This window comes from Phalacrocorax aristotelis, chromosome 2, assembly GCF_949628215.1.
Source record: "Phalacrocorax aristotelis chromosome 2, bGulAri2.1, whole genome shotgun sequence".
Lineage (NCBI taxonomy): Eukaryota > Metazoa > Chordata > Aves > Suliformes > Phalacrocoracidae > Phalacrocorax > Phalacrocorax aristotelis.
This window is the reverse complement of record NC_134277.1, coordinates 70,683,620-70,698,766: the sequence shown is the minus strand read 5'-3', so window position 1 is coordinate 70,698,766 and position 15,147 is coordinate 70,683,620. Positions and strand designations below refer to the sequence as shown.

Sequence of the window (15,147 nt, the reverse complement as noted above, 5' to 3'; positions counted from 1 at the left end):
ACAGCCTCTCTGGGCAGCCTGTTCCACTGCTCTGTCACCCTCACAGGAAAGAATTTTTTTCTCATATTCACGTGGAACTTTCTGTGTTCCAACTTCTGCCCATTGCCCCTTGTCCTGTTGTTGGGCACCGCTGAAAAAAGTCTGGCCCATCATCCTGACACCCACCCTTTAGATATTTGTAAGTATTGATGAGATCCCCGCTCAGTCTTCTCCAGGCTGAACGAACCTGTCTCTCAGCCTTTCCTCATAAGGGAGATGTTCCAGCCCCCTGATCATCTTTGTAGCTCTCTGCTGGACTTGCTTGAGCAGTTCCCTGTCATTCTTAAACTGGGGGTCCAATCTGGACGCAGTACTGCAGATGTGGCCTCACTAGGGGGGAGTACAGGGGGAGGATATCCTCCCTTGACCTGCTGGCCACACTCCTTTTAATGCACCCCAGGATACTGTTGGCCTTCTTGGACACAAGGGCACACTGCTGGCTCGTGGTCAACTTGCTGTCCACCAGTACTCCCAGGTCCTTCTCAGCAGAGCTGCTTTCCAGCAGATCAGCCCCCAGCCTGTACTGGTGCATGGGGTTGTTCCTCCCCAGGTGCAGGACCTTACACTTGCCTTTGTTGAATTTCGTCGGGTTCCCCTTGGCCCAGCCCTCCAGCCTGTCCAGCTGTCCAGGTCTTGTCGGATGGCAGCACAGCCTTCTGCTGTATCAGCCACTCCTCCCAGCTTGGTATCATCAGCAAACTTGCTAAGGTTACACTCTATCCCTTCGTCCACGTCATTGATGAATATATTGAACAGGACTGGACCCAGCACAGACCCCTGGGGAACACCGCTAGTTAAGGGCCTCCAACCAGACTCTGGCCCATTGATCACAATGCTCTGAGCTGTTCTTGAGCCAGTTCTCAATCCACCTCACTGTCCTCTTATCCAACCCACATTTCCTTGCTTGTCTGTGAGAATGTTATGGGAGACAGTGTCGAACACCGTACTGAAGTCAAGGTAAACAATATCCACCAGTCTCCCTTCATCTACCCAGCCAGTCAAGCCATCACAGAAGAGTATTAGGTTGATCACACATGATCTTCCCTTGGTGAATCCATGTTGACTACTTCTGACAACCTTCTTTACATGCCTGGAGGTGACCCCCAGGACAAAGTGTTCCGTCACCTCTCTGGGGATGGAGGTGAGGCTGACGGGCCTATAGTTTCCCAGGTCCTCCTTCTTGCCCTTTTTGAAGACTGGAGTGACGTTGGTTACCCTCCAGTCCTTGGGCACCTCTCCTGCCCTCCATGACCTTTCAAAGATGATGGAGAGTGGCTCAGCAAGAACCTCCACCAGCTCCCTCAGCACTCATGGCTGCATCCCATCGGGGCCCATGGATTTGTAAGGATCCAGTTTGCCTAAATGATTTCTAACCCAATCCTCCTCAACCAAGGGGATGTCTTCCTTCCTCCAGATTTTCTCTCTCACCTCTGGGGGCTGGGATGCCTGCGGGCCAGCCTTAGCAGTGAAGACTGAAGCGAAGGCAGTATTCAGTAACTCTGCCCTCTCTGCATCCTGCATCACCAGGGCACCCACCTGGTTCGGCAGTGGGCCCACAGTTGCCCCAGTCTTTTACTACTGATGTATTTGAAGAAGCCCTTCTTGTTATCCTTGACATCCCTTGTCAGATTTAGTTCCAAGTGGGCCTTGGCCTTCCTCATTGCATCTCTGCATACCCTGACAACATTCCTATATTCCTCCCAAGTGGCCAGTCCCTTTTCCCACATACTGTGAAACTCCTCTGTCCATCTGAGTTTCTCTAGAAGCTCTTGGGTGATCCACGTGGGTCTCCTGGCTACTCTGCTTGACTTCTTCCTCACAGAGATACGCCGATCTTGAGCTTGGAGGAAGTGAAACTTGAATATTGACCAGGTCTCTTGGACCATGCTACCTTCCTGAGCCCTAACCCCTGGCATTCCTCCAAGCAGGTGTTTGAAGAGGCCAAAGTTAGCTCTCCTGAATTCCAGGGTTGTAATCCTACCTGTCACCTTGCTTTACCCCGCAGGACCCTGAACTCCACCATCTCATGGTCACTGCAGCCAAGGCTACCCCCAACCCTCACATCCTCAACCAGCCCTTCCTTGTTCGTTAGAATAAGGTCCAGCAGGACATCTTACTTTGTTGGCTCCTCCACCATCTGCATCAAAAATTTGTCCTCGATGCTCTGCAAGAACCTGCTGGATTGTGCATGGCTTGCTGTGTTGCTCTTCCAGGAAATATCAGGGTGGTTGAAGTCCCCCATGAAAACCAGGGCCTGTGACTGCAAGGCTACTTCCAGCTGCTTGTAGAAGGCTTCATCAAGTTCACATCAACTCATTCAACTGTTCATTTAGCTTAGCACAAATCTCACCTAATTAATCCACAGAGTAAGTTCCTTTCCAACAACTGTTTCAACGCAGTGTTAATGAAGGCCTCTAATTTAATCTTCTGCCCCTCCATTTAAATAGTGATTTAAATATAACCTAAAGACAGCACTTGGATAACAGTCCACCGCAAAGAAAACTCTACTGCAAAGAAAACAAGAAGATAAAGAAAAATATATAGTCCCTACCCCCTGTATGCACAGAAAGGATTAAAAAAAACCCATGCCAAATAAAGGTTTGTAACAGATTTTAATTGTAGAAAGCAACATTTTAGCATCATTTCACAATACAAAGGTAAGATCGTTTTGGTGTTATACAGACATGGTACATAAACTCAGAATGCAACTGCTAAAGCGTACTGTAATACTTAGTATGAATGGTATGAGATACACTGTTGTAGTTGGCCAATTACTGCTGGTGCCTCTGTGGATACTTTCTTAATTACAGGTCCCCTCTGCTTCGTACATGTCATGCTGACATGTATATTTTGGAATATAAAAACTGAAATGTGTCTGGAAAAAAAAATCAAACCCAGGACCAATTTCTCACTTCATAGTAATAGCTCTACCAGATCATTGAAATAAACGGTACCTTGTATGTAAAAAATCTGTCCCATAATTCTACTCCCCTTTACATAAAAAAAAGGAAAATAAATTGTCTTGATATAGAAAATAGTTCCATCTTCTTGCTTCTGCATTCATGAAATCCATTATCAGATTTCCTTATTCCGATACTACACTGTAAAATTAACAATTACTTATTGTGGGGCTTTCCCACCATCTTCAGTGCTAATCTTCCAACCATTAGCAAACTGTATATGGGGAAAAAACACAGAATTAAACAACAATAACAATAACATTTGACCAATTAATTTCCAAATATTTCCCATGGAACTGGTGCATAGAAACAAAAAGAATACAAACAGTATGATTCACTCCATCTCAGTTTAATTAAGCAAATGAGAAATCACTCATAGGAGGTTAAAAAAAAAAAAAGTATATTGTGCTGTACCTGACACCAGCGATTAGCCCTGCAGGCATGAATTTTCTGGAGTTGTAAAATCTTGTTCCCATGACGGCAGTCAGTGTTCCAGATGTAACTTAAATGAGAGATTACACGGTCCCATCAGCAGAGATGCATGTGTGTGAGAGAGATGCTACAATTCAAAACTAACGGAACAGAGAGAAGTAGTAGCATCAAGTAAAAAGTGAAACAGGGTTATTTCATGTGGTGGACTAAGAGAGTCATTAAACTGCAAACTTTGGAATGCATCAATATGTGAAGAGTAAATATTCTAAATCAATTTCTAGCAGACAGTGCACTCCATCTGATTCTGCACACACTCAAATTTCTGTGTCAAAACGTGCTTCTTTGGAGACTGGAAATATTCGATACTACACAGCTCTGGAACTGACTCCTTCCCTGTGTGCAGCCAAATCATTCAACCTGTGCGCGTAATTTTGTAATTCCCCCACCTCTTGTAAAAAGAAATAGCATTTTCTTGTCTAACTTGTAGTAATGTTGTGAGAATTAACTAATTTACATTTGCAAAAGACTTCAAAAGGGAAACGTGCTATGTAAGTGCTAAGCATTAGCAATCCATTTCAGCCCTGGACCACCTTCCACTAAAACCAGAGCTAAAGCTATCCACCCTGACCACTTGACATAGAGACAAGAGCCAGGTAGTTTCACAGAGCCAGTAAAATAGAAAGGGCAATCCCTGTAACACTGTGTGTCAAAGAAAGACAGAATACCAAGAAAACTATATGGAAAACATACTGATTAAGTCCTAAGCCTTAGCATGCCTCTGCTATCCAGCGGTAACAGCTACACATGAACATCATGTTCCAACCACTCTCATTTTCTGCCATCGCTTCCGCGTAATGGCTGGTCCTGCAGGACCCAGCTCATCTTCAGTCCTAGCCGTGGCATCCCTCCTCCCTAACACCAACCTAAATATTGTTCTTGACAACTAACAGTCTCATATCAGTAGATATATAAAAGATTGGGACCACAGCCTAATACACAAGAAAGAACTACAATACTTCAGTATTCAAATACCTCAAGCTCTAATCAGTAGCCAGGCTTCAAAATACGTGCACCTCGCTATATGTAATTTCCTCTAAGACAGCAGTAGAACACACCTCCAAAAACTTTAAAGCATGAAAAGGAGGAGGAAAACACCCCATATGCTACTGAATTATAGAAATCTATCTCTCTCTCACATTTGGGAAAATGCTTTGTCTCACTCCTGTTAAGCTTGCTGTATTTGCGGTTTATTCCAGTTACTTAGGCTTGATCATGCATGGCTTTTGACCTATCCAGTAGATGTGAAAGTGGGCTGCACTGTAGACAAAGCTGAAGTGGAGAGAAATGCTGGGCCTTCCCCTTTCACTTCTGATTTTCACATTTCAACAAGCTAGATGCTATGTCACTCTGACTTCCACGTATCAAAGAGCTAGATGCTATGTCACCACTTCAGTGACAAATGCTATAGCCAGTGGCACCTCTTCAAGCACTAAGCAGTGACTCTCTGCAGGCATCTTCTCAAAGTCAGGGAGAAGGGAAGCTCCAGTTCTGAGAAGAAGGAAGAAGAAACTGCGTTACACCAAAGCCTGCTTCTCAGTTAAGTCTCCCAAGGCGTGCAACACTTTTGCAATTCCATGTATTTGTCATACATAAAAATAAGCCAATCACAATTTCTGCCATTTCATTTTACATAGCCCCTGCTAGGGGTATGTATAGTCTGCAGAGGAATCACGCTTCCTGAAATGCTCCAGCTTCCTGCAGGATGCTGAAAGTAGGATCCGGCCAAAAAGAGGAGACACAGAGGACAGCCATGCATTTACTAGCACTTCCTTTGCACTAGGATCCTTTGAACACACCAGTATGAGACAGGTGCATGGTGGCAGCCACCAATTCAGCCAAGCCTGGGGACTGAAACAGCTAGTGCTAGAGGAGTGTCGTGTACTGATGCCTTCTACAGATCAGGAGGGGAGAGGAGAGGCTACTACTAACAGATACTGGCCAAAGGATTACACAAAACACCCACTCACAAGCACCTGAGATACAGCAGCCTAACAAGTGTCAGGCATCAGCTTGAGTTACAGGAATTACCTACATTTATTTCTCAGCCCACTTCAATTGCAAGGTACCCTAACTTACTAGTAAATGTGAAAAGTTCAAGTCATGTTATTTTGCAACTGGCACGAGTATTAGGCACACACAGGGTAAAGCAATAGGTGGTAAATGCCTTAATGTGATCACAACCCTGAACACTATATGGCAAGCGGCAGAAAGACAAAAATTGCATATTGGAGATTCACACCATACTAAGTACAAGTTTCTAAAACAAAATGCTTATTTGATTTTTTGGGGGGTTGTTGCATTTTTTTTTCTGAAGGTTGTGACATAATGGTATTTGGTTTGATTACTTTTTTTAAACCATGTAAGTTTCACTTTATCCTGGCACACTTTTTCTTTCACAACCTGTAGGTTTTTTGATGTTCAGAAGACCAACTCTAATGACAAATAACAGATATTTTTCTCTTCTGTTGTAGAAGAGGAACAGAAATATAAGTTTGGACTATTACACAAAGTACTTTATTCTTCTTGTGAAAGGGATACAGGAACATAGTGAGAAATCACTGAGCAAGACACACCAAGACAAGCGGTTTTTAATAGGCATTCTCAATACATTCTTTAAAAAAAAAAAATAATGCTAACAGTTCACATTCCAGGGAGAGCAGTGGAGTTTGGCCACTAATGGGATTTTAAACACAAATTTAAAGATTGGATTGAAACTAGGTTTATAATACTATCAGTTCAACTCTCCTGCAGAGACTTTTAGGTACTCATTTTAAATATCCAATTATTTTAGGGTAAGTAAAATCCCTTCTAATTAAAATTTTAAATGACTTACCCAGAGAAAGCCAAATGTTATTTGGATTCTGTGAGAGCTGATAGGCACCCAGCCCAGCCAAACTCCCAAAGAAAAGGCCAGCAGCTAGCGACGGGACACTACCTGAATAAGTAAAAGTTAATGTATTTATTAGAAGCTCAGAAATAAACTTGCTCATCAGCTGCTTTGTTTTGTAAAACACCAACAATAAAAAAAAAAAAAGACAGGCATTCATTGTTATAAAGCAGATTAAAGACTTTTTTTTGCTTTTCAGGTATTTAGACAATGTTGATCTGCACCAAGAAACATGTTCAAATAGTCTTGCATAAGATACAAATAGCATTAGCATTTAATTCTTTAACAGCAAAGCCATTAATATATTTACGATGGAAAGAACAGCGAGAAAAGCAAAGGAACTGGTGTTTTCTTTGTGCATACTGCACCATGTTGTTTCAGCACAGTAATATCAGAATTCTTTGAGAGGCAGTAAACGAGATGGATGAAATAGTTAGCATTTAAGATCAGAAAAAGAACACATGGACTGAACTGGGTAGGAGGGCATTCAGGCTAACAAAGAAAAAAGTTGCCAAAAAGAGCAGAGTTGAGTAAGAAAGGTCATATCCCTGAAGTACACCTAAGATCTGATCCAAAGGTAACTGCAGACTTTGGAAGAAGGCTCCCTGGACTCACCTAAACTTTGGATCAAGTCCTCAGTATAAATGCTAATCCCAAGCTACCAGAAGATAAAGGATACCACATCCAAATTGTTGATTTATAGATTACATCAAGTAATGAAGTGCCATGACCACTGTGAGCAGTGAATGCCCTCAATAAGGTTAATGGAGAATTCAGGACTTTATGCTACTGAGTGTGGTTCTTTATATATTCAATTTTTCAGGTCACCTTTAAAGGACTCAAGATTGCAAAGCTAAGCTGATAAATATCGTCCCTCAATGATACAGGAGGATCACATATTGCTACCAGAAAGTAATCATTTTTCAGTAATCAACATGGCAGCTGTAACATTGCTTCAGATCCTGCTTTTGGTATAAAAAGCAAGACACAAAGACAATAGAAAGCACCAGATATTCTTGTAATTGTGCAAGGAAAAGCACACTCTAAGTGCCTGCTCTGGACGGAATACAGTTTAACAGCCAATATGCGGTAGCTACAGTTTTTTGCACATGTTTGCAAATGGCCATCATATCCTTGAATTTTACTTCAAGGCATTGTTTAAGTGGCTGTGACACATACCTTTACTAGGACAACCACACCACCTCTGGCTCAGGAAGTTCCTGACTTGAAACATTGAGAACTTACTAAATGAGGAGAGAAAATCAATCAATCACTCTTTGTTTGCTTCCCAAGGCACCTACTGCTGACCACTGTCTGTGTGGATAAATAGACATGGTTGTAAAAGGACAGACCACCATCTAAGCTCTATAGATGAAAGTCCCATTTTCTTTTGGTTTCTCCAAGTTATTAGGAGAGATACGGTAAATTTTTTTTTCCCCTCCCTACAAGTCACCACACAAGTTCCTGTTCCCCCTTCAAAAATCCTGCAACCTGGATCCCCTTGTCTCAGCATGACCACGTCCACCCACCTGGGAGAGCGGATAAGAGAGACACCTACCATTTCATAATAGCCTCAGAGAAGTACAGATGCAATTAGTTACTCAAGTTCTTAGTATTGTCCCTCCTGCGCTAAACTCCACTCACAGCCCAAAGGATAAATCAAGCCAATAGAAAGCAGATTGGAATACACATTAGCATCTACGTAGTCAAAGATCTTTACTGACTTCAGCAATGCACCTGCATATCACAAACAGTAAGATAGCTTAAGGATTTTCAAAGCTGAAAGTGACAGTACTGCAGCAGGGATGAATCCACAGTCCTGTCTGGAGGAGGGCAAACTCAGAAAAAGGCAGGAAATGAAAGCACTAGGTCAGAGGGTAAGCTTATGATGCAGAGCCCAGAAAAGGAAAAAGCCTAAGGACTGATTTGCATTGTTCAGCTCTACTTGGAGAAAGGATCCTTCTGAAAGCGCTCTGCAGCTTGCAGTATACTGTTACCATCAAACATTAAAATGACAATAAATCTCAAAGAAAAAAAAATGGTGTTTATGTAATTTGAAGATACAGGACATTTATAGAATGCTTATATTTAAAATAGCAAGGAAAAAGCCTTTCTGAAGCAAACTTATGTTAGTTCACCCAAAGAGCACAAAGCAGGGGCAGGATACCAGCATCCACGAGAAAGCAAACTGTGGGCTTATCAGCCCAAAGCAACAGCTCAACCCAAAAAGCACCACACCCCAACAGAGGCAAGTTATCAGCCCGTGGCACAGACTGATAAACTTTACATCTGCGCGAACTTCGAGATAGGCTTTCATAAAACACCGCCCAGCCCACACAAAGTTATGGGGGGGCAAGAAGGGGCAAGCACCTTCCCGCACCCTACCTGCTTTTGCATAGCCAATGAGTCCTCCCGATGCCACCAGGGCGGCGTAGCCAAAGCCGAACCAGTCCATTGCCATGAGGAAAACTGGAAGAGAAATTAGGGTGAGGGTCGGTGTCTCTTTTTTACGGGGAAAAAAAAAAAAAAATTTTTTTGCCGCGGGGAGCTTTTCCACGAGCAAGGCCTGCCTAAAGCCAAAGCCCCAAACCGAGCGCTCGAGATGAAAACCGATTTGCTGGGAACGCAGGCTGCGGGGTCAGCCCCGCCGCGGGGGGCCGGCGCTCACCTGCCCGGCGGCCCCGCTCCGCAGCAGCCCGGGGCGGAGCAGCCTGCGGAAGGGGAAGCAACGCACCGCCCAAAGCTTCCCTTTTCCGCCTGTTCTGAGGGGAGGAACACCCCCTACCCCCGCCAAAAAAAAAAAAAAAAACAAAAAACCAAAAAACCCCAAAACCCGGAACCCAAAAAACCGTGTGAGTAGCTCCCCCGGCCCCGGCGGGGGGGATCGAGGATGCCCGAGCAAGCCCGGGTGCCTGCAGATGAGGAGAGGCTTCAGTGCGGGAGGTTGTGTGTGCTTGTGCAGTGAGGGGTAAAGCGCCCTCCTAACAGCGCTCGTTGCAGCCTGTCCATCCTAGTCCTGAACCAGAAGCGGGGGTATGTGGTACAGCTGAGAATTTGGCGTTGGTTTTTGGCGTGGCATAAGCTGCAACTCTGGGCAGCCTACAGACCGCTTCTAGTGATGCCGTGAAAAGCCGAAATCAGGACTCAATACCCTGAACGACTATTAAGAAGGTATTCTTTATTGCAGCACTGGACGCACAGGGGATCACTCGTCCTAGTGTGCGTGCCCACACAGCGTTAGTTGCATAACTTATACAAGCTTTACATACATATTCATTAATTTTCCGAGAAAAGATATACCTAATCATTAATTTTCCAATAACTCGTTATCATATGCAAATAAATGTCCTTTGCGCATGCCTGTTGGTGTCTCCGGGTGGTTGTCAGGGGTCTCTGGATGAAGGATATACTCTTCCTCACTGTGTCCGCTAGTTAACTTTTGCTTTTGCGCAAACTCAGTTCTGAGATCTCATATATACTGTCCTTGAGGGATGGTCTGTTCTGGTTTAGTGTCTGCTCTGCAGTTCCTTATCTTTATGGTTCTGTACGTCTGCTTCTTCTAAGGTCAAATGTTGTAAATTTTTGTTGAGGCACATCTTGTCTTGAAGCCGTACTGACTCCCCCAAAACAACAAGTTTTAGTCACAACAGTTCTAACTCTACCACTAGCTTTCATCAGTCATTTCAACATAGCCCTTTTACGAAAGATGTAGAGGATTTCTGTAATTTTCAAATTACAAGCACAACTAGTGCAACAGAAGGTCTTCTACTGTGGAAGTTATGCAGCAGTGGGAGATGGAAACCATCTTGTAAAGAAAATGTGTGGAGGAGAAAATCTCCTCCATTTGCCAGTTTGAGGGAAGGGAGCAGCCAGAAATAGGCGCATAGTGTATATCAACTGGCTACGTGGCTGGTGCCGCCATGAGGGGTTTGGTTTTTATGACAGTGGAGTGTTCTTCAATGACTACAACATGCTAGGGAGGGATGGAATCCACCTGTCCAAAAGGGGTAAGGGAATCTTCAGCAGTAGGCTGGCTAACTTGGTGAGGTGGGCTTTAAACTGAAGGACTTGAGGGGTAGGATCCATTGTGGAAATGCTCATACCAGCACATCCAACGGGAGTAAGTCAGGCCAATCAGTGCAATGACAAATGTTCCTTTGTTGTCTCCCAAGATGTGAGACAGAAGAGTAATCACCTCAAGTGTATGTATATGAATGCACGCAGCCTAGGAAACAAACAGGAGGAACTGGAGCTCCCTGCCCACTCCCAAGGTTATGACATCATAGGAGTAACTGAAACATGGTGGGACAATTCAAATGACTGGGGGATCGCAATGGACGGTTGCAGGCTCTTTCATAAAGACAGGTAGGGTACAAGAGGTGGAGGAGTTGCATTTCCTCTACATTAAGGAAAGCCTCGAATATACTGAAGTCACCTATGGTGATTGCAACTGCTCTAGCGAATGCCTCTGGGTTAAAGTCAAAGGGGTCATCTCCAAGCAGGACCTCACAGTGGGCATCTGCTACCGACCTCCTAACCATGATGACAATGCCGATGAAGTGACACTTGGGGCACTAAAGCAAGCTTCTGGCCAACAGAACCTGGTCCTTATGGGTGACTTCAACTACCCAGACATCTGCTGGAAGAACAATACGGCAGCTCACATGTCATCCACCAAGTTTCTTGAATGCGTAGAGGACTGCTTCCTCATACAAATGTTAGGTGTGCCAACCAGGAATGAGGCACTTCTGGACTTGCTATTCACAAAACAAGAAAACCTGCTTTGTAATATCTTGGTTAGTGATAGCCTTGGCTGCATTGATCATAATATTGTGGAGTTCGGGATCCTGCTGAGCATGCTGAAGGTCAGTAATAAGACAAGGGTTGTGGATTTTAGAAGAGCAAACATCAGTTCACTCAGGGCTCAGCTGGGAGGGTTTCCATGGGATGCTTCCATGGAAGATAAAGGAGCTAGTGAGTGCTGGGAGTTCTTCAAGAGCTCTCTCTTGGAGGCACAAAACCAGTTTATCCCCTATAAAGGAAAGGGAATAAGCGGAGCAAGAGGCCCCCGTGGCTCAACCACGAACTCCTAGGTCTACTCAAATCCAAACGAGAAGCATACCAGAGACGGAGAAATAGAGGATTATCCATTGAGAGCTACAGGGGCATTGCCAGAGCGTGCAAGATGCAGTTAGGAAAGCAAAAGCCCAGCTTGAATTGAAACTGGCCATAGATGTCAAAAATAACAAGAAAGGTTTCTTCAGGTATGTCAACCACAAGCAGAAAAAGAAGAAGAATGTAGGCCCACTGTTAAACAATAGGAGAGTCAGTCACCAACGATGCAGAAAAGGCAGAGGTCCTCAACACTGTCTTCACCTCTGTCTTTACCAACACTGTCGGGTCCCAGGCTTTGGGAACGAAATTCCCAGTTGATCCAAACATGATAAAGTGACTTGCCTGGTTGATGTGGGGCGGGCACCGGACATTGTCTACCTGGACTTCTCCAAGACCTTTAGTACGGTCCCGCACGGCCTCTGCCTGGAGAAATTAATGCGTTATGGCCTAAATGAGTGGTCTGTGCAGTGGGTAGAAAATTGGCTGGCAGGCCACACCCAAAGGGTGGTGGTAAATAGCTCTTTTTTCAAAGATGCAACCTGTCACAAGTGGGGTCCCTCAAGGATCGATACTGGGCCCAATGTTATTCAACATCTTTATAAGTGATTTGGATAACGGCATCAAGTGTAGCCTCATGAAGTTTGCATACGATACCACATTGAGTGGGGAAGTAGGCACTCCAGTAGGGACAGCTGCTCTGCAGGAAGATCTGGATAGGCTGGAAGAGTGGGCCAGCAAGAACCTTATGAATTTCAGCAAGGACAAGTGTAAGGTCTTGCACCTGGGAAAACATAATCCGGGAGTGCAGCACAGACTGGGATCCACCTGGCTGGAGAGCAGCTCTGTGGAAAGGGACCTGGGGGTCCTGGTGGACAGGAAGCTCAACATGAGTGAACGGTGTGCTGCTGCGGCCAAAATGGCCAATAGGATGCTGGGTTGCATCAGAAAGAACATCACCAGCAGAGATAAAGAAGTCATTATCCCACTCTACTCAGCACTTGTCAGGCCACACCTGGAGTACTGTGTACAGTTCTGGTCCCTGCTATACAAAAAAGATGTGGACAGGCTGGAAGGGGTCCAGAGAAGGGCCACCAAGATGATCAAAGGACTGGGAAGCCTGCCACATGAGGACAGGCTGGGAGAACTAGGTTTGTTCAGCCTTGAGAAAAGGAGGCTCAGAGGGGATCTCATCACCATGTACCAGTACTTGAGGGGTAGCTACAAAGAAGACGGAGACTCCCTTTTTACAAGGAGTCACGTGGAGAGCACAAGGGGGAATGGACACAAGTTGCTCTTGGGGAGAATCCGATTGGACATCAGAGGGAAATTTTTCACAGTAAGGACAGTCAACTATTGGAATAATCTCCCCAGGGAAGCGGTTGACTTGGCCACGCTGGACACTTTCAAGAGTCGGCTGGGCAGGGTGCTGGGCCATCTTGTCTAGACTGTGCTCTTCCTAGAAAGGTTGGACTAGATGATCCTTGAGGTCCCTTCCAACCTGGGATTCTGTGTTGCATTTTTTTTTAATCTGGAAAAAATTTAGAGATGTGTATAACTGTCCACACACTCTTTTCTGCTGAAACTAGATTTCTTCATGTAAATGATACTGCATGATTTATTTCAGTTGGCTATGCACTTACCTCCAATAGACATTTAACCGCATAGAAAGAAAGAGCACTCCTCCAGCCACGTCTCTGAGCTGAGGGGCTTTAGTTCCTCTCCGTAACAGAAGGCACAAAACATCGGAGGCCTGTGCTTTCTGCAAAATGCAGCTTTCTCTAGCTGCACTTCGAATTTTCCCGTCTTTATGAATTAGCCTAATGGTCAGGAAGTGGAGAGTAGTTTAATTCCCTTGTTGGCCTAAGTGGTTTAGAGATCTCCAGTCTCCCTGGAAAGTGTAATAACCAGCACAGATGTGTACTATTATGGATGGGGTTCCCTTTTCTGTTCAAGGTGTGTAACGGCTATGAGGTTCAATTTCACTCAGATCCTCTTTGCAGTCCAGCACTGGGGTTCCTCAAGAGGGAAGCAGAAAAACTGGAAGAAATCCACAGCTGCTGGAGCTGCTGAACTCACCTGGGGCTCAGCTGAGACACTGCTCACTAGGCTGTTGTTTCTTGCAGCCTTGGCTCCATCTACTCTACCAGTGACACACATGCTCACCCTTTCTGACACAGGAAGAGCTTTCTCACATCTCCTCTCTCTGCACTACTGTCTCCCCTCTATCAGTCTAAGCAGTTCCCTGAAAACTAAAATGGAAAATGTTCTGAGAAGGAAGACGTGCACAAGAAAACAACAACAAAAAATATGCCAAGTACTGGTCTGTAGCTGAGCGCTCACTGAAGGTATAGAAAATATCAGTTCTCCTCTCAGGACTCTTTCTGTATTTCACCTTACAAGCTGTTAGGACTTGTCTTCTCTGTCTCCAGTTACAAATTCTTCTGAGTCTTATGAGATTCACAATTCTTTGTTACTAGACAGGGAGCCTGGATTTTTACAAATGTCTAATATTTACTTCTAAGCCTAAACCTTAGAACCAAAATTCTGTGGAATTTTTGCTTTTTAATTCTTAAAATTATGTGCAGACTGGATTTTTCCTGGTGCTCATGAGAGCTTGCTTCTGTAATTGTGATATCCATGGCCATGAGCTCATGTATTTAAAAATTCAAACAATAAAACCAATAAAAACTGTTTTAGTAGTGGCAGCCATTTTGTCAAGAACATAAGATAAGCACTATAAAATAGGCATAACACTTTACAAGTGAAAACATTACACAATTCTCTTATTTAAGCTTATACTCTATAAGCCCTATATTTACTACAGGAGCCTTGTTATCAATTAAAAACCTGATTTGGTACCCTTCCTGCGAAGTCTGCAGACTAGTTTAAATCCTGTGTTATTTGCCTGTGTTTGTTTACACACACATTCAGGGTATAATTAAAGTTAAAAGCTGTGTAAGTTCAAACTAAAGTAAAATTGAAATCCCTTTAATGTTGAATTAAACTGAGCTCATATATAAAAATCAACTATACTGAATATTCAGACAAGGGGTTGTGATAATTTATCTAAATAAGGGAAACAGTTACAGAAGATAAATACAGACACCCACCTTTAAGAGAATACTGCCATCGCCACATGAACAATCTTGTAACAGCACTGATGATGATCGCTCTGTTTCAGTGTCAGAGCATACAGAGATGAGCTGGAGTTATACCCTATTTTACATCCCTAAGACAGCCTGCATTCCTCTCTCCAGATTTGGCTCAATCTTTTTTTCTGATTTTTCTCTACCTTTCCTCTTGCTAACACAAATAAGGAGGGACAGATTATTGCTCAATGAGTTAGAATAAAGCATAATGCCTATTACTCTTTGAAAACAGAAAAAATAGTGACTACTCCAGTAGTGCAGAAAACAACATTAAAATGCCTTACTTTAAAAGAAATCAAGAGAACATTTAGTACAGCTATTTGACCTTGCTCCCTCTGGCTCAACTTTGCTTTTCACAATGTATATTTCTAATAAGGCTTAGGATAAAATCCTGCTCCCACTGACCATGGAGGTCAGGAATTCATTTTTTGTTTAAGTGCAAAACAGATGGGTGACATTTTATCAGCACGACAAACACTTCAAATGTTAGATAATTTTTTTTAAA

General features: G+C 43.9%; 1 protein-coding gene across 2 annotated transcripts; it reads right to left on the bottom strand.

Moving 5' to 3' along the window:
- Positions 1-2,632: 2,632 nt before the first annotated feature.
- Positions 2,633-9,603, bottom strand: LOC142053006 (transmembrane protein 14C-like). 2 transcript variants are annotated; one of them, XM_075084037.1, is made up of 5 exons: positions 9,047-9,603; positions 8,764-8,847; positions 6,325-6,426; positions 3,414-3,501; positions 2,633-3,213 (listed from the first exon to the last, which is right to left on the bottom strand). In XM_075084037.1, exons 2-5 carry the CDS (start codon positions 8,837-8,839, stop codon positions 3,156-3,158), a joined length of 324 nt encoding a protein of 107 aa, XP_074940138.1. In that variant the 5' UTR covers positions 8,840-8,847; positions 9,047-9,603; the 3' UTR covers positions 2,633-3,155. The 2 variants fall into 2 exon arrangements, with proteins under 2 accessions (XP_074940138.1, XP_074940140.1); XM_075084039.1 differs by lacking the exons at positions 8,764-8,847; positions 9,047-9,603 and adding exons at positions 7,558-7,622; positions 7,937-8,628.
- Between the last annotated feature and the right edge of the window lie 5,544 nt (positions 9,604-15,147).

Excerpts from the sequence above, each read along its gene's own strand:
- LOC142053006 (XM_075084037.1), bottom strand. The coding sequence starts at position 8,839 with ATGGCAATGGACTGGTTCGGCTTTGGCTACGCCGCCCTGGTGGCATCG. Across the intron at positions 3,502-6,324 it reads TAACATTTGGCTTTCTCTGG|TTACATCTGGAACACTGACT; the intron begins GTAAGTCATTTA and ends CTCTCATTTAAG. Across the intron at positions 3,214-3,413 it reads GGGCTAATCGCTGGTGTCAG|TTTGCTAATGGTTGGAAGAT; the intron begins GTACAGCACAAT and ends CCCCATATACAG.